Consider the following 22,561-nt stretch of genomic DNA (forward strand, 5'->3'; position numbering starts at 1 on the left):
ATGACGACGCCGACAATAAATATTTTCAACGAAAATTTTTTCATCTTTTTTATTTTCAACGTTTCAATAATAACAAAAACATCGCCTTCTTTTTTATTTCCACTTGATTTGCGAAAACCTAAAATAAATAAATAAATAAAAGTTATTGCACCTCAAAATAAATAAGCTTATGTGATAGAGTAAATGCATTGACACAATTATTAAAATAAATTAGTTATGAAATTTTTATTTAATGTATAATTGAATAAATTCGGTTAAAATCGGTTAACCGAATTACCCAAATTAGTAATTCGGTCGGGTTCGGTTCGGTGTGATTTAGTAGTTCGGTCGGTTCAGTTAACAACATTATTTAACCGAATTTTTCGATTAATTCGATTAATTACCCAAATTTGGCCGAACCGACCGTTTGCTCACCCCTACTAAACATGTCTTTCACCCTCCTTTGAAATGCTAGAAATTGGTCAAAAGACACAAAGCAATTGATCCCCAACGGATTCGAACTTGGAATTGTGTGATGTAGTCATTGAGTTTTAGAAAGAAATCCTCCTAATTTTCCATTAACGACACCAACTCTTGCTACCAAAATTTGTCAAAAACTATTTGGATCAATCACAACATTGATCACCTTCTATCAAAAAAAAAAGGCTTGAAGGACTTGGAGTGCATCCCAAGGAATCACTCCAACGCCTAAATAGTATAGAAGGATCAAATTATTGCAATAGTAAGAGACTAAGTGCGAATGAAATGAGATATCTTACCTTCCTTAAGCGGTCCTTTTCATAGGCATTTGGAATGTCTATTGATTTCCCTACTAATAAATTGCAAGAATTACATTTTGGAGCAAAGATTGAAGTATTAACTTGTTACTTTAATTCATAGACTTTACCACCTTTCTACTAATCCCTCTATGTCTTTTCATTTTTTGATTTTACATAAATTAATGTAAAAATCTCTTTTAGGTTATATAGGTAACAAATGCTCATGCCAACTTTTCCTTTCTAATGAATCAATTTGTAATAGGACCAAACAAGTTTTAGAATCACCTCAATCTAACTCTTTATCTTGAGTTCCTTCTTAAAAGTTCTTTAAACCTGAGACCAAACCAAGTCTTAAAAAGATCAAAACTTCAAAGTGGATGCAAATCAGGAAATCTTACCTGAAAAACCACACTATTCTGCAAAAATAAAGCCAAAACGAAAGACAAGCACGCTCCTTTGGTTCAAATAATGCTTCAAATTGCATTACTGACCAATCGAAAAAACATAAATTGACAAAATTTTCTGTCAATGATGGAAGGATCTCCCATCCAAGATTTTGGGAAGACATAGAAGACGAACAAAACAAAATTTGAGGAAAAAGATATTCAAACAGGACCCTAGAGGAACCATATTTATGAAAAATATTTCTCTGAAAAATCTCCAATTTTGCAGCTTAATCTGCAATTGCACTCACTTTGCATGAAACCTTCTGCTCATTGTCTCGTAGCGTGGGACACTTCCAACTGCCACAAAAAGGGAAAAAATTTCACAATCAAATACTAATGAAAATCATTATTTTACCACTATTTATTTCTCTGATATATATATTGGCAAATAGAGAGTTCACCATTCCCATATGATGCAAGTGTGAGAGGGGATGAAATAATCTTTTGGCCAAGGGAGGTAATATCCTTCAATGTGACTCCATCCACAACCTTCAAGAAATCCTCCAAAGGCTTCCTGCAAACATAACACACAAGCATCAAATGCATCTACTGATCTTAGTTACAGAAATCTCAATTTTGTGCTTTTTACAAACATAACTCCAACCTTGCTCTCATCATTATCAATCATAAAGACTCTTACCGAGTCGTATTGCCTAAGGCAGTGTTTGAGAGCATGGATTTTGAAACTTGAATTTGAGCTTGTAGGAATTTCATACAATTATAAATTATTTTACTTTTACTGCACACAAATCCAAATGTAAGATTCAAATTCCATGCTTCCAAATACAGAGTAAGAATTTTATGTTTTCAGGTAAAAATAAAGATGAAATTACAATTTAATTTTGTAAGTTTGCAATTTTTAGGAATTGTTTATGTCCTTAATTTTCTTCATGTACCTGTGCTAGTTTTCGTGTGGAGACAGACAAATTTCTTTGACGAGGTTATATGTTCCTTTTTTTAACTTATTAATCTGCACATTCTTTCTCTGGTATTATGTTTTAGACATAACAAAACAGTGTACATCTCATTTGTCTCATTTTCTGCCACAAGTTTTTTTTTTAATGCAATGGTTACATTGATGACCCAAAAGCGCATGTCAATAGGCACTTTCACAGACATTTACTGGGTAGTTTATTCAAGAAAGGCAAAAATACAAGTGCAAACCAAAAGCATAATCATAATAATAAAAATTTTCTCAGACAGCAAGGTTCTCAGCATTCATTACCATTTCTTCAGAACAAACAACGCCTATAAAGTGTTTCAAAGAGCACAATTCCTGCATAATCATAATAATAAAAATTTTCTCAGACAGCAAGGTTCTCAGCATTCATTACCATTTCTTCAGAACAAACAACGCCTATAAAGTGTTTCAAAGAGCACAATTCCTTCCCTTGGATGAATCAAGGTCGTCTAAAGATGTCATGGTAATGAAACATGACCGTCCATCCTTTATGTGATGGTGTTACCTTTAAGGGGATTTTGGCCCAGTTTATCCTGCCCATCCTGAATTCACTTTCTGAAGTATCTTTCATACATTCCTATAACCATAATCTGCATGTTATCAGAATATGGACAAACTTTTAGTCTCAAATCTTGGTTTGCCAAATTGTGCATAGGTATCTGATCTTAATGGTGGTCATTATTGGAATGGCATGGTCCAGAAAACACACACGATGTCGGGGATATCATAGAAAAAACTGATTTCCAGCTTTCTTCTAATTCTGATGACAGAATCCTTTGGAGATTTACCTTCCCTGATCTCTTCACCTTTAAATCTGCATGGGACTATGTGAGAACCAAATCCTTAGCAATATTTGGAGTGCCTCTGTCTGGTTTAAGCTTCACATCCTCAAATGTTTTATTCATTGGCTTGCTATTTACAAGAGACTTAATACTGTGGACTGATTAGCTAATTGGGGGAAATTGAATTCTAGCTGCTGCATTTGGCGCAAGGACAGTTCTAAATCAAGAGACCATTCCTTCTTCAACTGTTCATGTTCTAAAGTGACTTATCATTCCTTCTGCTGCAGCTCTCAAGATTCATGACAGATCCAGCATCTGGGAGGAGGAACTCTCTTGCAAGGTCTTGAATTTCCATTTCGACTAAAATTTTTAAGCTCCAAATTCAATTTTGATATGAAAAAACGATGCAAATTACTAGTAAAATGGAATTCTATTACGAAACTTCAAAAAAGATTAATAGACACAATAATGTAAGTTCTAGGACTGGTATATCATAAGCCCTAATCTATTTTTATGCTGTGACTATGTGTGGAGAATCTAGAATAATTTATTTGGTGTCATGGGAGAATCTTGGGTCTGCCCGGGTGGAGTAATTGTTGTCTATTTCTTTTGAGGGTTTTGATAGAAGGAAGGAGAGGGCTGCACTCTTGAAATGCTGTATTTTTGCAGTGTTGTGGACTTATGTTTAGAGCGTATGCATGTTTTTTTTCAGGGAAAATTGAACTGGCAGCTGGTCTAATAGAAGGTTCATTACCTCGCTTCTCTATGGTGTGTTTGCTTTAGTTGCTTTAAGGAAGTCGGTCTTTTGGAGATTCAGCGAGAATGTAGGAATCTTTTGCTCTGAATATTATGTTCTTCCAGTTTGTTTCTTATTAGTTTATTTTTTCACAATTTTCCCAGAATTTTGACAGGGAAGTCTTTTTCTCCTTTTTGTAAATTCTCCTCTTATCAATGAAATCTCTTCTTTGTCTATAAAAAAAAATCAGAAGTCCTTATAGCAATCTTTTGCTACATTTAAAAAAAAAAATTGAATAATTAATTAATTAAGAGAGAAATTTTACTTTGCATCTAAATCTCATAATTGAATTCCAAGAAAATTTCATCTATACTTAAAATTTCGACAAGTTTCACAAAATTTCAAGATTTCAATAAGTTTTGGATGATTAGTTGAAATTTTGACGGAAATTTTATAAGAAAAATGGACTTCCATTTTGGTTTCAAGGGTGATGAAAAGTGGAAGTTTCAACAAAAATTTGGACAATTTCGTGGAAATTTAAGGTCATGCTCTATTGTATAAACTCCCTCACTGATATGACATAATCCGCAAGCTTCTATGGATTGTCTCCATCTACCATATGTGGGATGCAAGAAATTCTTTTATTATTGAGATTTTCACCCTCACTCTGAGGCTATTGTGCAAAAGATCTTTTTCCATGTAAAAGACAGATGCTTCTCAAAAAATGAGTGATAAAATCCCATTTTTGTAAAGCTTTTGCTGCTGTTTTTGCAGCATCTGTTTTCTGTTTTTTAGTATTTTGCTTGGTGTACCCTCCTTGTATTCTTAGTAATATATTATATTACCTTTTCTTCCAAAATACAATATATTATAATTATAATTATTAGCATAAATAATAATCATAAAACAAAAAACCAATAATAAGGCATTCCAAATAGGCAGTTTCCTCCAAGTAGCATGAATTTGGATTCCCATGAAAAGAATACTAGGAGAGGCGGGTATTAAATACCCCATTTTCTGAAGGTGCTTTCCAATCCCAAGGATCCAAGATACCTGCCACCTAGAAGTCCTATGGGTTTCCAAACATGGGGTGCAACATTTTCACAAGCCACATTCATGAAATCGTCCAAAGACTACTTAAGCAACAATAACATCAACACAGTGATAATACTGAAAAAAAATAAAGCAATTTCATCAGGAGCAATAATGGTAGGGAAATTCAAGATTGCCTGAAGATCATGTGAGTTTTGAATGCTCATGTTTTGAGAGGACCGTTCCCAAGAAAAAAGATACCTAGTCACCTAGGATTCCAGTGGTTTCCAAACAAGGGGATCTAAAATTTTAGAGGCCACATACCATTTTTCTTTCTTTTTTGTTGGGATCAGTAAAGATAGTATACATTAAGAGGGCATCAAGGGGGTGCCAAGCCGAAGTACAAGAAATCAACCAACCTGAAGGGTGTCAGAAAAATCAAAACTCACATTGAACTCATTTGCTACAAGTCCACTATGCCAACAAGTAACAGTAAACCACAGCTCTTTGCTGAACTGAAGTGTTGTGATTGAATTTTTAAATACTCTTTTGTTCCTCTCTTTTCAAACATGCCAGAAAAATGTGAGGGGAATTACAGACAAAGCATTCCTCTTTTCCTTCATTGCCCGAATCCCTCTCCAAGCCCAGAGCTACCCTCCAACAGATCTAGCAATAACCCACTGTTGTCTGATTAGAGTCAGAGCCACATTCCAAAGATGTCTGGTCCAGGGACAATGGAGAAGGATGTGGTATATAAATTCTGCCCCAGCCATGCAAAGGACGCACTGTTAGTGATGAAGAACCCCCTCCTCTTACCAAATAAGCTTTTTAATTTGGTTTTGTGCCTACAAGCGCACTGGGAAACACATTTTTGGTGGAGGGGTGGAGCTCAACTTTCAAAAGATAAATCTTGAAGATAATATTCGGTGGGATATTATTGTTTCTAAATATAGGCTCGAATAACACACAATGGTAGTGGACTCCATGGAGTAAGAGTTTGGAAATTCATCAGGAAAGTATGGAATGATTTTTCCAATTTCTGAGATTTCAAGTGGGGAATAGGGCCAACGTTTATTTCTGGCATGATGTGTGACATGAGAATAGTAATCTTAGAGCTGCCTTTCTTTCCATCTGCAGCCTGGCTTGTGACAAAAATGCCCCTTTCAGTCATCATCACCAATCACTAATAAGGGAATTATCTAGAACATTCATTTTGCTAGGAATCTGGCTTATTGGGAACTTCACGCACTCTATGACTTTTTCAGAGATCACTAAAACATCCCCAACAAACCAAAATGGGCTTTGGACAAAAATGGTGTTTTCATTGTTAGTCCCCAAAGGGAACAAATTGCAACAACTCCCCTTGGATTATATTTGGAGGAAAAAGCCCCTTCAAAGGTTCCCTTTTTGATAGGAAATTTGGAAGTCCATATATGAAATATTTTAAGCCTTGACAATCTGCAAAAAAGTGGACGTAAGTCACATATAAATGTTTTCTTTGTATGGCTGAGGAAGAATCGGTCAACTACATTCTTCTCCACTGCCCTTGGACAAGGAACTTGTGGAACATGGTTCTATCCTTAACTGGATATCAGTGGGTTACTACAAATTCCATTGGGAGGGGAGATTTGGGCTTGGAAAAGCATCAGAGCCACCACGGAGAAGCGAAAGGCTTTGAATCTCATCCCTCATCCCTCTCGCCATCTTTTGGTGTGCTTGGAAAGAAAGAAACAATAGAGCCTTCAAAGATACAGCTACTCCGCTTCGGATTAAAAGAGCGATGGATTGTTGTTGTTTCCAACTCGCTTAGTTGGCGAATTGTTAATGATCTTAATATAATCCTTGATGTTTGAGACACTCTACAAAGTGATTGATATTTTGTAGCTTGGGATGGCATCCCCTTAATGCCCTGCTAATATAACTTAATCTTTGCTAATTAAAAGAAAAGAATCTAGAATAGATCCTCTCTTGGGAATAAAAGTAGGGAGACCAAAATTTCCATTTGATACATTTCTAAGCTTGCTTGCTTTGTTTACTCACTGCTATCTGGCAAGTAGTCAGGGAATAAATCCATCTTGTACTTCAAATGCTCTTCCCTGTAGCAATGAAAAACATTTTTCATTTGCAATTATCCCTCTTAGGGCAGACCTGGGAAGGCTGCAGATGGTTATGCTGCCACCAGGAAAAAAAAAAAAAAAAGGAAAAAAAGACACTACAGCCACCATATGACAAGACAGAAAAATACTGCAAAAGTGAGTTTTATGGATAAACATAAGACAAACAAGATTCCAATCAACCTCATCCTAAAACTCCAAGCATGATGTTTCTGCTGATTTGTAGTCACGGACTTTAGGTCCAATAGATGCCACTTAAGTGTGCTTTGATATTTGATACTGGCTTTGCATATGTCAAGCAAAACATGATACACATGTCCAAACATAGCATATCTAGCCTACAAAGCATAAATATATAAGCGATGTTTAGCCAACAAAAGAAGAGGATAAAATAATTTGCTCAAGACATACCTCTCTCCATATGTCAAAATCTGTCTCCCTATATCTTCCGACGCGATCGTCTGCAAGATGCTGGGTGTAAGCATGAACTTTGTTCCAATACCAAAATATAAAATTTTATTATAAAAATTAGAAATAATAAACCATAAGAATATAGAAAACCCTAACACCTTACCCCTCAAAAAAGGAAATTAAATTGATAGTGTCAAGTTTTGCACAATTACATTCACACCCCTTCAAAAATTACACAACACCTAATGAGTTACAGTAAAAACTCTTCTACACACTACTAATAGTAATAACATGTTCATTTCTCATGATATTTTGCCATTACTCATCAAAATACCATGTTTACACTTTGCCGTGAGAAATTGCAAGTCAAATTACTAAATGGGTACAGGACCTTGTAACATCTTACATTGGGGGCAGGGCAGGGAAAACACCTAATGAGTTACAGTAAAGACTCTTCTACACACTACTAATAGTAATAACATGTTCATTTCTCATGATATTTTGCCATTACTCATCAAAATACCATGTTTACACTTTGCTGTGAGAAATTGCAAGTCAAATTACTAATGGGTACAGGACCTTGTAACATCTTACATTGGGGGCAGGGCAGGGAAAACACCTAATGAGTTACAGTAAAGACTCTTCTACACACTACTAATAGTAATAACACGTGAGCCTTATGTGCCATTTCATCACCCATGGTTCTCTCCCTCCCTATCTGTCCTCAGCAGGCGAGAAAAGATATTGAATCAAGCCACAATCATGAAGGTTGCAACTCAAAAGCATATGGATTCTTCCAATAGATAAGATAAGCACCACATATAGCCAAAAATGAGAGGGAAATACTGGCTTTATGTGGTCTAATATCTTTACTGGTTATATATATTTCCCTCCCTTTTTTGGCTATATGTATTGCTTATAATATGTATTGGCTAAGAGATAATATATTTACAAAATAACAAGTACAAAGTAAGAAAAAGACATCCCCCAAAGGAACAGGAAAAATATAAGAACATTTACAAAAGCGGTGCCCTCCAATCCCTTTGCAGGTCAGGCAGCAACTGGGGAACCCAAAATAATGAGCCCAAAAAAATAGGCAAATAACAAAACTCTATTCCTTAACAAACTAGGAGAAATTGTGGTCCTTGAAGATTCTCAAATTCCTATTGATCCAAAGGGTCCACAAAGTAGCACAAACCACTCATCTCCATATCTCCATAGCCCTACCGTTTTTGGATTTGCCAAACCCAAAATGCTCACTTGCAGGAAATCCCTGCACAACCCACAAGCCACCAAAGCTTTTGCCCAAACACAAGAAGAGAACACTACAAAGATAGTCACCTGGCAATGAAGAAAGAGGTGTGCATCTGGTTCATTGTGCTCATGTCACATGGAATGTATGTCAGGACTTGAGGCATTATAGGGTCTTTTGCAGTGAAGCAGGTCATGCATATTCAGCCTGTTGAGAGACAATCTGTCAGAAGGAACAAAAGGCTCCAGAACATCAAGCATGGTGTTCAGCTCATCAACCTCTTTCCTTGAGAGCCAAAAAAAATTAAAAAAAATCCTAATAAAGAGAGCCCACTCCAAAGAAAAGAAAGTGCTGATAGGTGCATTGCAAAGAGAGGAAATCTTAAAAAGACGAGGCACCATCAACTCCAATGAACTCTTACCAACAAACATCCTCTCAAAACCAAACCCCATACCCACACTGAAATGAGTGAGAGGAAAAAGCAAACAGACAACCTAAGAAACAAACTTCCAGGGACTTGCCCCATACTTTCTTTCACCTTTGTCCATTGGGAATTATCTTTTAAGGGGAACCTCCGCAACCATTTTCAGAATAGAAAAATGTTTTTAGAGACCAAACCGCCCAGGCCCAGACCTCCTCCAATTTGGGTCTCCTATCTCCCAAATAATCAAGTGATCTCTCTTATACTCACCCAAACCCAGATTAAAGGAAGTCACGTATCAACCTATCAAGAATCCTAGCTACACTATTGGGAACACTAAAATGAGATATGAAATAAATGGGCAAGTTGGAGTGGGAAGCGCTAATTAGAGTAATACAACCTCGAAGAGACAAGTATGCCCTCTTCCACCCCTCCAACTTCCTACTAACCGTCTCAATCACAGGCTCCCAAAAAGTCACAGAATTGACATTGCCTCCAAGGAAAAGACCAAGATTTCAGCAGTCAATCTAATAAGAAGCAACACCCCAAGACCTCAAAGCTCTCAAGCTACCAACTACCCATATGAATGCACACCACTCCACTCTTGGACCAGTTGATTTTTAATCCCAAAATCTTTCAAAAATTTTCAACAAAGTGATCACCTTTCAGAAGTTTGCAACATCATCCCCGTGAAACAAAGTAGTATTTTAAGAAAACTGGAGATGGACACCTTGACCTTCTCCCTCCCAACGTCATCACACCCCACCCAAAAAAAATCTAAGCATGCTGAAACATCTCACTCAAGAAATCCACAACTAGAGTAAACAGAAACAGGGAAAATGGATCCCCTCGTCTAAACCCCTAGAAGTCCTAAACCACTCCATATACTGACCATTAACAATAACCAAGAAATGGGTTGATCTCAAGCAGCCCTCGATCCACTCCCACCTCACATTCCCAAAGCCTTTCCTAACCATCACTTTAGCCAGACACCGCAGCTCATTAATCATAATCTTTCTCAAAGTCCAGTTTAAACTTCAGACCTCTTCTACCCATCCTTACATTCTCAACCATCTTGTCAGCAACAACACAATGTCAAGGATTTGTCCATCTTTAATGAAAACTGACTATGGTCACTTTAATATCTTATCACCCAAAAACTCTCAATCTTTTACACAAGACTTCTTGAAAGAATCTTACAAAAGCCAGTGACCAAACTAATAGGCCTAACCTTCACCTCAATGCCCTCTCCTTTTAGAAATGAGGCCTGAAAGTAATGAATTTGCACTAGTACCCATCACCCCATTACAATGAAATTCCTTCAAAAAAAATGAAGTCTTCCTGAAGCAGCTCTAACTGTCCTTGCTCATCTCAAACATAGTTTTGTTTGTTTTTTTTTTTGTTTTTTGTCTTTTGTTTTTTTGTTTTTTTCAGTTTCTTCAATTTTGAAAGGCCACTCAACAAGCCAATGGGCTGAATTTGTCACAGTAGGACTCCAACACCCTCTTAACATCAATCTATGCGGGCATTTGTCTGTATACAGGTGCTTGTAAGAGATTAATTATGGATAAAACTACCAGGTGGCGTAAATGTTACTAATTCTTAAACCAGCATCAATGGATCTTCCACAAAAATCTAACGCTCTACATTTTATTCTTGTTTTACTCCAATCAATAACAGAATCTTGTTTATCAATTTTTAATTGTTTGAAACTTCATATGAAGAGTGAGGGTATAAAGTCTTTTTATTAGTCCATTAACATTGTTAAAATTGACTGAAAAGTGCCAGTGCAATTTTTGAAACAAGAGGGGGTGTTTGTATAATTATACCAACGGGTGTTATAATTTATCCAAAATAAAAAATTAAAAAGAAGAAAATATAAGATAAGCACACGCAGACGCAGTCACACACGGATGCAGAAGAACAAAGAGAATGAAAACCCTTTCTTTTACATAAAACAAAAAATTTATTGAGAAGGGCACGAGAAAGAAATGAGGAAGGGGATAATGGCATACTCTTGACTCCAGATTCATCAGAATTGCAGATTTTGTGGACTTCTTAGCACGATCTAACTCCACCTGTCCAACTGGTAGGTAATAAAAATTGAATGTTACTCATCTCTAAAAGCATAGAAGAAGCACACCAAACAAAAGAGAGGTGCTCAAACCTTCTCCAGGTGTTGCAATTGAAAGTAGTTCATTTGCTGCTAAATCAACAGCTTTTGAAACAAACATCGAGTCCTAAGTCCAAAAAAGAAAAACACCTTCAATCTTAAAGGAGCATACTAAATAGTCACATCAGAAATAGCTAGGCATAATAAAAACACACCCATGAACCACGATAAAATAAAATTTGATAATGACGACAATGTCACAACGATGATGACAAAACAAAACAATTTTGAGTAAATAAGATACCACAAAAAGAGGTAGGGGGGGTCAGGAATCAAGACTATCGTGAGTGACCAATGCAGTGTAAGAAAAATTCATCACAAGAGCCATCTTACAGTGGTGGCATGAATGCCAAAGAGTCCAGTATGGTTGTAGATGCTGTTGAATGCAGAGAAAGACTGAATTTGTTGATGTGCATTTAAAACACGAAGATCTGCACTCAAAAGCATAAAACAAAAAAGAAATCTCAATCATATAAAAGAATAGGATATCCTTAACTCAATGCAGAATAATTTATTTGCACTGAAAATCAAAATGGAATAGTGAGGAAAAATAAAAGATGCCAGATACAAAAGTAACCTAAAATGATATTGTATGCCCAAATTGGTCTCGCTTAACGCAGGTGTATGCACAACTTACACAGTCTTGAGTGCATTCCTTTCCCAGGACCCCCCGCAGAAAATGAGCCACCTCCTCCCATAAGCATCTACAAGATGAGCAGAATGCTTCTCATTTGGCATGACACGAAAAGACAAACATTTCACAGGGGAAAATGGTAGGTACAATTCTAAGCTACCAAGATAAATGTAAGAGAAAGGGAAAAGAATCTTAAGCAAATTGAAAGCTATGAAACCGAGTTGAGAATAAAGAACCTGAAGAACAGTCAATATGACAGCTTCTTTCTCATTAAGCCATCCACCAGGAACTTCAAATGCCAGAGCAACATGTGTGCTCTGCACACAAAGTATGAAACAGATCAGAAATTATACACTTAACCAGACTACCAAATAATATGTCAAAAAAAAAATTTTATCTTCAAAAAAATTAATTACTCATATTGATACAACACTATCAGTACGCACTTCAGAATCAGCTTGGCAACGATAATCTCCTCCAATATACACAGATTTTGGTTCCGCAGCTCGGGGTACATTGGGAAGGTCTGAAAGAAGCGGTTCTGCTATAGATAAAAGGTCCTCATGCTCAATTCCAGATGCTGCAAGAACCATCCGAGGAGCAGAGTAGTTCTCCTGACATTCGCACATCAAAAAAAATTCAGAAAACACAGGAAGCACCGACAGAAATTAATAATCAACAAAAAAAGAGTGTTAAACAAAATTAGTTGCATCAAAGATTCAAAATAAATAAGAACGTCATCAAAGTTCATTTCATCTTACAGAAACAAATTCCTCCAAAATGGTGCCATTCAATGTACTTAATGCTGACTCGGGAGCTAAAAGAGGATTGGCCAGTGCACCGGAGAAACCAGCTACATGAATTGCCTCCAAAAGAAGGCCCTGAGGATTGTTGGAATATTCTGGAATCTCTGCTTTCAACTTATGCAGCTGTATAAACAATAAATGTAGTGTATCAGAGTCAAGAGATTGGACATGGGATCAACAACAAAAACCAAAAAGTGGCAACAGGAATGCCAACAACAGCATACAAAACATGAACTGTTGCTTCTAAACAACAACAATGTCAAACGTTGCAGCTCTCCAAAATTTAGACACAGGACTAAACCTATGCAGCTATATGTGAATGTTAAGAAACTGGTCATACAACTGAGTTTGTTAGACTTCCCTTTATGACATTGAGGTTATGTTAGCAGAGTAAGTTAGAATTGTGGATGGTTTTCTTGTTAGAGGTATTTCAAACTCCAGGTTTAAGGATTGGATTTGGTTAACTTCCACTGGCTTTTTGGGCTTCTTGTTCAGGGCACTAGGTTCCTATTCCATTCTGTTCTTGTTAGATGTTATGGGTAGAGATCAACAGTGGTTCGCATCAGTTTATAGACCTAATTATCCTCGATTGAGCAAGTTTCTAGGGAGAGTTAGTTGCAGTCAATGGTTCCTATTCTCCTGATTGGTGTTTAGGGGGTAATTTTAATCTTATTAAATCCACTAATGAAGAAAGTGGGTTTGTTACTGGTAATGGGTCTATCACTTCTAGGATTGATAGGTTTTCGTTTACTTCGGAGAGGGAGGGTTCTCTTCTCACTTATCAGTTTAAGTCAAGGAGTGCTTTGCAGAGTGATCTCAGATAATTGCCCTCCAGCGCTCAAGTCTAATACAGTAAAGTTGGATCCAACTCCTCTTAGATTTGAGAATATGTGGTTGATCCATTCTGCTACTTGAAACTTGGCTAGGAGTGGTTAGGGGAAGGATGGGCCCTTTTGTTTTACGACGAGTTTGGCCTGTTAAATGAAAACTTAAATTTTGTGATGTGTGGGGTTTTTGGTGATGTACGATCTAGGGAAAGCGATATACAGGAGATTGATGTGATTGATTAAAGGAAGAGATACCTCTTTCAGAAGACTCAGGTGGTTCAAGAATTCCATTGTTTAATGAGTTCAAGCAAGTCTAGGAGGAGGAAGAACTTTATCAAAGAATTTAGGGTGATACAGAGTGGTAACAACTAATAAGAAATCCGAATTTATACAAGAAATAATCACTAGTTTTTATGAGAACTCAGATTTAGAGGAGGATGAGGTAGAGCTATGATACAGGAATTGGATTTGATCCCTATTTCTGTGGCAAAAGAAGTGTGGCTAGAGAGACCTTTCAAGGAAGATGAGAATAGAGGATCAGTGTTTCAGACTGGTAGAGATAAAGCACCTGGACCTAACAGGCTATGATAACTTCCTTTCAGGATTGCTGGGATATTTTGAAAGAATATTTTTTTGTTTTAGCATAATCTAAAAACACATGAAAGAAGGTATTTTTGGAGTGATTGATGCATGTTTTGGTGAGTGAGAGCATTAATTCAACTTTTATTACCCTTGCTCTTAAAAAAGATTGAGCTACGAGTAAGGGACTTTTTCATATAATTTTGGCGACGAGTATAAGATCTTGACTAAAGTCTATCTGAGAGATTTAGTTTTATGGATGCTGTTTCCCATAACTAGAGTGCTTTTATTGGTGATCATCAAATTCTAGATGTAGCTTTGGCAGCCAATGAAGTTGTGAAGAGATGTTGCCAAAAGAAGAAGAAAAATTATTTTGAAAAAGTTTATCACTGTGTTATTTGGGGTTTTTGAAAACTTTTTTGAATATAACCCTATTACATCTTCTCTTTGAGACCCAGTCAATAAGAGTTGTTTTGGAGATTAGATGGGTGGAGAGGAGCTTTCTTTACCTTAGGGGGCTGCATGACCCTTGCCCAAGCATCTCTCACTTATATTCCATTGTATTATTGATGTAGTACAAGAAGCAAGATCATGGGAAGATGCTGGCTGGAAAATAATTAAGAATTGGATCAAGGAATTGCTTAGTTTAATTAATAGTCTATTATGCATGTTTAGTACTATTTAGTATAGGATTATATGCATCTTGGGGTTGTTTGTAATATTTGCATGGTGTAGGGCTTTGTTTGCAGTTCATATAGTTTTAGGGGTATATTTGTAATTTCATGTGTTTAGGCTTTCTTATAAATAGCGTGTGAAAGCCATGTTGTAGGCAGTCATTGTTGAATTTGAATTTGAGAAGTGAACATGAGTTTCCCTTGTATTTTCTCTCTCCCCCCTTCCCTTCCTTCCTCTCATCAATTTCTTCTAATCTCTGCCATGGCTGCAGATCCTTGATGCTGCCCCTGCATCAATTATTTGTCTCATTTTAAGATTCAAGTGAGGGTCGCACAGAGATGGAGAAGTTGACGGGGGATTTCTTGTGGTCATGAGTGAACAAGAGAGTTTGTAGGTTAAGATCATCTTGTAAGGTGGGATATAGTGAATAGCCCTAAGCGGGCTAAGGGATTTGGGTCTAGGTAATTTGGTGACCAAAAATATTTCCTTGGTGGGAAAGTTGCTTCAACAAAATGAGTGGGATGCTAAAGTTGAAGCTAACATTACCTACTCAAATCCTTGGAAATTTGTGTAACAGACCTATCATGTTTTTCTCCCTCATGTTCGTTGTAAGGTGAGTAATGGGGTGAGAATTTGTCCTTGGGAAGAACATTGGATTGAGGGCACTCCTGTGGCCTCAATGTATCCTCGTCTTTTCATTTATATACTTCGATTTCTAATTTCTTTTTCTTCCAAGAGGGTGGGCAGCCTTGTGAGAAACCTAAATGAGAGGGAGGCGAATGATCTTGTTCTTTCATTGAATGTGCTTTATTCTTTTCACTTTTTTTTTTTTTTTGGCGTTTGGGGGGGGGGGGAGTAGAGAGAAGAATTTGATTTCTAGATTCCTATGGGATTTTTCTCCCAAGCCCTTCTTCTCTCATTTGACTCATGTTCCTATTGCTAATCCTTTTTTCCTACATTCTTTTATTTGGAAAGTTAATGTATTTTTCCTTGGACTATGATCCTGAATAAATTCAATACTAATGTGGGGAGGATGAGGGGGATCATCTTGTTAGTTGGGAGATGGTCAAGAGACCAAAATCTGAGGGGGGCCTGGGCATCCGTAGTTTGGTTTCTAAAAACATCTCCTTAATTGCAAATGGTTATGGTGATTGTCCATATAGTCTGATTCTTTACGCCACAAAATTCCCCTCTATCTTCAGGCCTTCTTGCAACAAGGATGCCCTTATCAGCCAGCTCATGGAGTTCTCTGGTCAGGGGTTGACCTGGAACATTCGTTTGACTAGGAATGCTTTTGACTGAGAGATGGGTATTCAGTCAGATTTCTTCAGCTATCTTTATAAATTTCAGCTCCAAGACATCACCAATAAGCCCTTGTGCACATTGAACAAAGAGCATATTTTGACTGTCACTCCTTACTTCAATCACCCCAGCTCCGCTGGAGATCACAGCTCTAAGTTCCCTTGGGTTTCCATTTTGAAGACTCCACCCCCCCCCCCCCAAACAAGGTTGCCTTCTTTGCATGGGAGGCAACTCTGGGCAAGATCCTTATCCTAAGGGCTTACCTCTTGTGAACAGGTGCTTTCTTTGTCTTGAACAAGCTGAATCGATTGACCACGTTCTTCTGCATTGTCCTTCGACCAGAAACCTTTGGAGCTTGGCCATCTCCATGTTCAAGCAGAAGTGAGTTGTTGCAGCTTTGGTGGAGGATGAGATATTTGCTTGGGCTCAGGTCCGAGCAAATAAGGTCAGAAGCAGATCCCTTCCCCTCATTCCGCATGCTGTTTTCTGGTCTGTTTGGAGGGAGAAGAATGGAAGAGCTTCTGAAGCTTCTGAGGGAACTTCTTCCAATCTTCAGGTTGTGAAGGATCGTTGGTTGGCTATGAATTCTAATTGATACAGTAAGAAGATTGGGAGGGACTTCTTTGTAGTTCGTGATTTCCTTGACACTTTACATTGATGTTTTTGTCGATTTAATTTTCCCTGTTGTACTTGATTGGCATCCCCTTGATGCCATTTTCCGTTATCAATAAATTTCTTCTTTGCTGATAAAAATAAAAAAGGGGAGTGGCATGGGTTCTCATGCATGCCCTTGGAAATTTGTTTCACAGGTTTCTGACTATTTCTTTCCTCTCACTCGTTTTTCTGTTGGTGTAGGGGATGGGGTTTGCTTTTGGGAAGGTATTTGGGCAGGTGAGACTTTGTTGGAGTATCTTGTGCCTCATTTATATGGATTTTCCTCTTCACATGATGCTTCAATTTCAGAATTTTTATTCTTATGAGGGGGGTCCTTATGTCTTGGGACTTCCATTTTTCAGGAGTGTCAACAAGAGATTTAGGGAGCTCACTTCCCTGTTTAGTATTCCAAATTCTTTCATTCCCAAATCCCAATAGCGGGGGGGATGCTAGGCTCTGAATTGGGGACTCATCAGGGTCTTTCTCGTCAAAGTCTTTTCTGTCTATCTTATTGGATTTATTAACCCTTGTCCTTTCTACCTGGATGAAGTAGTGTGGAAGCCTGTAAGATTCGAGCTATCATATGGACTTTGGCTCTTAACAGGGTTAATACAAACAACTTGCTTCAAATTTGGAGGCCTTATAAAGCTCTCAGTCCTGATGTTTGTTTAATGGGTGGCAAGGAGAGTGAGTGAGACTAATTGCCATTTATGAGACAATGAGAGTGTTGTGGAAGAATTTGTCTGCATTGGTGAGGATTGGATAACTCCAAAGACTATTTATGAATTCATATCGATACAGTTAATGGGCTTTGGAAGGAAGAGGGAAAAGATAAGGTTTTGGATTTGTGTTGTTTTTGCTATATTGTGGAGTCTTTGGCTAGAAAGGAGTGCCAAGATTTTTAGAGACCAAAAGACTCCCACAAAATTTGATTTGGGAGAAAGCTACGTTTTTAGCTTCATTTTGAGCTCACTCTTTTGGGGTTCTTAAGGGTATTTCACTGTCCCATATCCAGAGGTATTGGAAGGCAGCAGTATGTAAATTCTTTGTTTCTTTTGTCCTTTCTTTTTGCAGAGGAGAATGTCTCATCCTCTTTTTTCGGTAACTAATACCTTTTCTTGCTCTAATGAAGTTTTTGTTATCTAAAAGTAAAATCAATACTGATTGACTTGCTTCAAAGGCAAAAACGAAATGAGGCCCTACCTCCAGATGTATATGTCCATTAGTTTATGAGTCAAAAGACTTGTTCACATCTCTTTCTAGTTCTTACATTGTCCTGCTTAGGCCTTTTGGAATAATTTGTTTGGATTACTTGGGGAGATGTTGGTTTGTTCCTCATCTTTAGATGCCTTCTCTGTTCATTGTGTATATGGTTAGAGAGGAATTTTGAAATCTTAAAGTGTATAGCTATCGATAATTTGCTTGGGAGCAAACTAGTTTTTCTAGCATTGTTATGGTGCTCTGCAAATGGCTTGTTTAGGAATGTTTAGAAGTCAAGCAGCACAATTGGATTGCCTTGCTTCCTTATAGCCATATTATAGATATTTTATTTTATTTTTAAATGTCATTTTCATTTTCTTTTTGGAGGAGACCTTGTCCTCCACGTGATCTCTCCTTTCTTTTGTTGTATTTCTTTCTTTTTATCTATTTAATAGAATTATTGCGACTTAAAAAAAAAATGCAGAACTGAGCACGTATATCTACTCATTTATAAGTGTGTAAATAAATTTATCATATATGTATGTGTGTTGCAGCAAAAATGTTAAACCAAAATTGAAAGCAGGACTCTCTTGGTGTCAGATACATGCAGTGATGAAGGCAAAGTTTCACGTCATGAACTGTCTTCACCAGGGGTAATACGAAGGAATGTTCTACAAGTCATAGAAAAAAGGGATGGACTCCTTATAACAAATATAGAGTTGTTAAAGAAATGCAAGGAGTAATATTTAAGAAGTGTAAGGATGAATCCTGATATAAATGAGTTATCACCAAACCCCCATGCACATCTCTACAAACAAAAAAAAAAATGTAAAGAATACATAAAGAACTAGATGAGGTTCGCTGTAAAACAAGTACTTTCATGGTAGAATGTGTCAGATATAAGAGAAAAAGAGAAGGCAAAAATAAGTAGGGGGGAGGATAGGGAAGTGTACCTGTTCATCAACCTCCCAATCCAAGAAGGCTGGGTTCCTAACACAATCAATAAGCAACTCCAACATTTGAGGGGCATATGTTTTTAGACCATCAAAAGTGTATGCCATCTGCTCCCGTGAAGCTGAGGCTGTGACATTACCTCCAATTGCCTCCACTTCCCTAACAATGCGTAAATGGCTACGATTTGTTGTACTCTTGAAGGCCATCCGCTCTAGCAAGTGTGTGGCCCCAGTGGAGATTGGCTTCTCATAGATGGAACCACAATCAACATACAAACCAATAGAAGCTGCTGGACTCTGATTATCCAACCAAGTTAGATTGGTTAGAACAGAGATATTTCATTTTAAAATAGCAAATAAATATGCTATTTAAGGAGGGCAATGTTTAAAAAGATTACTTCATTTTGAACATACAGGTGATGTTTCTGATGCGATCTTTACACCATTAGCAAGAGTTGTTATCTTGGTCTTGCCTGGTTGAACCAAATCAGGTAGTGGAGGCGGGAGGTTGACGCCTGCAAGTGGGAAGTCCAAAGGAGGAAGAGGGCTAGACCTTTCGCCAGTCAACCAACTAAAGAAACCTCCAGAGGGGGACGACTTGGCAACCACAGCACTTGTACTTGCTAACCTTTCAGCACCCCAGCCCCCTGGGCGGCCCTGCTCACACAATCCCATTATTCAATATGGTTAGGGTTAGCCTTTCCCATTGCATAGAAAAAATAAACTCCAATGCCAATGTGATGTACCAATAGATTGCTATCATATATTTTTTTTCTCTATAAAGCTCCCGGTTTCACAACAGCTAAAGTTTTCAAGCCATAAAACAAAATAAAATAGAAATAGAAATACACTTCTGTTTCTTTCCATCAAGTTCTCAAAAAATCAAATACTACACAAGAAACATGCGTAAGCATATGCAGAAAACATGCTCAAAATCATAAAAATGCTCAAATCAATAGCACCAGCTCACCATACTAATCTGTATTCTTAACCAGACTAGAACCCATGAGAAAGTGCTGAAAAAAAAGCCGCACATCTATTGCAAACTCAGCAGAAAGTAATTGCGCCATTCAAAAGCTCCGTTTGGCAGACAATTAAAATTAAGATACTTAATTCTGAATCTTAAAGTTTCTCAGCAATTGTGGGATGAAATCCCTCCACTCGAACCTAAGATACATAACCGGCTTACCACTCGAAATTTTCTCCTTTTTTGTTTGGTGTCTTCCCAACATTTTCTCAGTAACCAAACAGAAGGCCACTGATTTTACGAGGAAAAAAAAGTAGAACCGATTACTAAATCGTGATGTAATGAAGTTGGCACCGACCTTGGAAGCCCTGAGCCGTGATGCAGCAAGTCTGTACATGCTGAGCTAGACGTTGCTGTGAAATCCTAGAAATTTTGGGGACGGCTAGGGCGCCCGTTGTCGAGTTTATGGGAGACGGAGAAGAAGACGGCTAGAGAAGAAAACAATTTCGAAAACCCTCCCCTCCCACAGGCTACAGTGAGGAGCCACAGGTGCGCTCGTTCGTCACCACGTCAGCGTAAAAATGTGGGGCCAACAGGACGTGGCAAGACGAGTTCTGTTTCTCCTAGCCCAAGCCCATCACGCTAAAGCATTTGTTTAGATGTCCAGGAGAGGGATCTGGCCCGGGCTAAGCATGGGCCAGACGACCCGTCGACACAGCCCAATTGGGCCTGAAGTGGATTGGGCAGCGATAGATATGAGTTTGAGCCCACTACGTCTGTTGTATGTGACAAAGCATTTTTATTATATTTTCTATTTTTTAGTATATTTTAATTTTTAAATATTCAAAAAATATTTTAAAATAGTATGCATAGGGTCAAATAATCAGAACCACCTAAAATTATAATACAAAATTGTTCAAATTCACACTTAAAAATTAAACTTTTGGTTGAATTTTCACAATTTTTTTAAACTAAATTAATTTAAATATGCAATGTAAACCTAATGTGTGCTAATTATGGTTAGAAATATAATCATATACCGGACATTGTAGTGACAATGATTAAAATAAGACAAATATTTAGCCTACGTGATGATTAATGCCCTATGTCAACCATGTTGTGGCTCCCATCGGCCCAAATTGGAGTACCTAATTAAGTTACAATCCAAAACAACCAGATCCATCTGCGATGCCAAGGGCGATGAGGCTCTTAGACATTTAGTAAGGTCAAAAGCATTATAGACATTTAAACCATCAATTCAAGCTATAGAAAATGGATGAGCTCAAATAGTTATTTTCTATCTTTAGCTATGCACATCAATTTAGCTAACAGAGGAGCCTCTTAAGGCATCACCCCCACCACTCTTTAGAGCACCTATTTGTCTACTATGAAAATCCATTAAGAAAGATAATAGATTTGACCTACCAACAAAATTTTTTTTTCCCTAAATTTGTGCATCAACAAACTAGCATCATCTTGGGAAATGGACTAAAGAAAAAAAGCAAGACCAATTACCAAGAATCTAAGCTCAATCATAGTAATTAAAAAGGTCACAAAGGGTTAGAATGAAGAGCATAACGACCAAGTCACCCTTATCTTGGGAGAAAATAACATGAGAAAGACATTCATCAAGAAAGGAACAACTAAAGCTCCCCAACTTGTGTGTTGACACTAGTACATCTTATAAAAGCTTGGGAAAAAGGATAAACAACCCATCGTTAGTAATTCAAATTCATCCATAAATCAGTGTCTAAGCATAGGCTGTAAAATCTTCTTTTGACGAATAATTAACAAGACTAGTAGTTGTATGGAGGTGATGAAGACTATAAAGAAAAGAAACCTTATAAATAAATTAGCTTTCCAGAAAACGCACTTTTTCAGAAAAAAAAAAAAAAAAATTATAGCTAACCTTTTACACATTAGGTTTGAGATGCCACACATCAAATTGATGCGAGTGTACCTTTTATCCCATTGATAATTTGCATTATTTCAATCATTATCGCTTTTACACAAGTATCTACTGTAATTATATGTGTAGAGCATTTCCTAAACTCTAGAAAAGGTATCCAAAAGTTGGTTCTTTAGCCTTCCAATAAGGTCAATATCTATAATCCTTTAAGCAATTTAGTCTCATTAAATCTTGTAGGAAGAAGCCATTGATAAAACACGTCTATAGATTTACCTCTCATACCCCAAATATTTGGATCAGATTGTGGTCATGGTAACAATTAATAAGTAATGGTTTAGACATCTCTCTAGCAAAAAAACTTCGTAAGGACTTTATTGACCTTATGGAACAAGCCTAAAGAGGCATGGAAATAAAGGATGATATACTTTATAATGATAAGAGAGGTTGAAGATCCCCTAGAAAAGAGATTGGTATTATGGGCTTCACAAAAAACTACGGACAACATATATATAGGAATGCAAAGATCTCATGAATCATTTTGGTAACCTAATTAGGAAATTCCTTTTTAGAAGGTACAATTATGGACTGTGAGGAAGATATAGAGAAAGTTCTAGGTATTGGTTGACATTAAGACAATTGCCTCACTGTCAAGGTGAAATGCCCTTTGAGAACCAAAAGGATGGAATAGTCATAAAACTTGGAAGTGATCTACCTAGAGTACTTTTGTGGAGGAGAGCCATCCTACAAGACCTAAGACTAATGAGGTAAAAAACTTTTTGTAAAGATGATAGAGTGCACTAACCTTTAGTCAATGTATTAGTGGTTTTTCTTATTATTGCAAATTTATGATTGAATGAAATTGACATAATATAAAACCATATCATTCATGTATGATTCTTTGTGTTGTCTAGTATTTGAATTAATGTTGTGCCGACAATAAGCATAAGTTGCTTGCCTAGTGCTCACACA

At 37.2% G+C, this 22,561-nt stretch overlaps 1 protein-coding gene across 1 annotated transcript; it reads right to left on the reverse strand.

The window, feature by feature from the left end:
* Positions 1 to 1,208: 1,208 nt before the first annotated feature.
* Positions 1,209 to 20,244, reverse strand: LOC131164350 (mitochondrial-processing peptidase subunit alpha-like). Its single transcript, XM_058121476.1, has 13 exons — positions 20,042 to 20,244; positions 19,131 to 19,373; positions 18,717 to 19,013; positions 12,482 to 12,649; positions 12,167 to 12,334; positions 11,957 to 12,037; positions 11,724 to 11,790; positions 11,420 to 11,517; positions 11,081 to 11,153; positions 10,929 to 10,999; positions 7,241 to 7,290; positions 1,606 to 1,718; positions 1,209 to 1,501 (listed from the first exon to the last, which is right to left on the reverse strand). The coding sequence occupies exons 1-13, from the start codon at positions 20,078 to 20,080 to the stop codon at positions 1,449 to 1,451; spliced, it is 1,521 nt and encodes a 506-aa protein (XP_057977459.1). The 5' UTR covers positions 20,081 to 20,244; the 3' UTR covers positions 1,209 to 1,448.
* Between the last annotated feature and the right edge of the window lie 2,317 nt (positions 20,245 to 22,561).

Source organism: Malania oleifera, chromosome 9 (assembly GCF_029873635.1).
Source record: "Malania oleifera isolate guangnan ecotype guangnan chromosome 9, ASM2987363v1, whole genome shotgun sequence".
Taxonomy (NCBI): Eukaryota; Viridiplantae; Streptophyta; class Magnoliopsida; order Santalales; family Ximeniaceae; genus Malania; species Malania oleifera.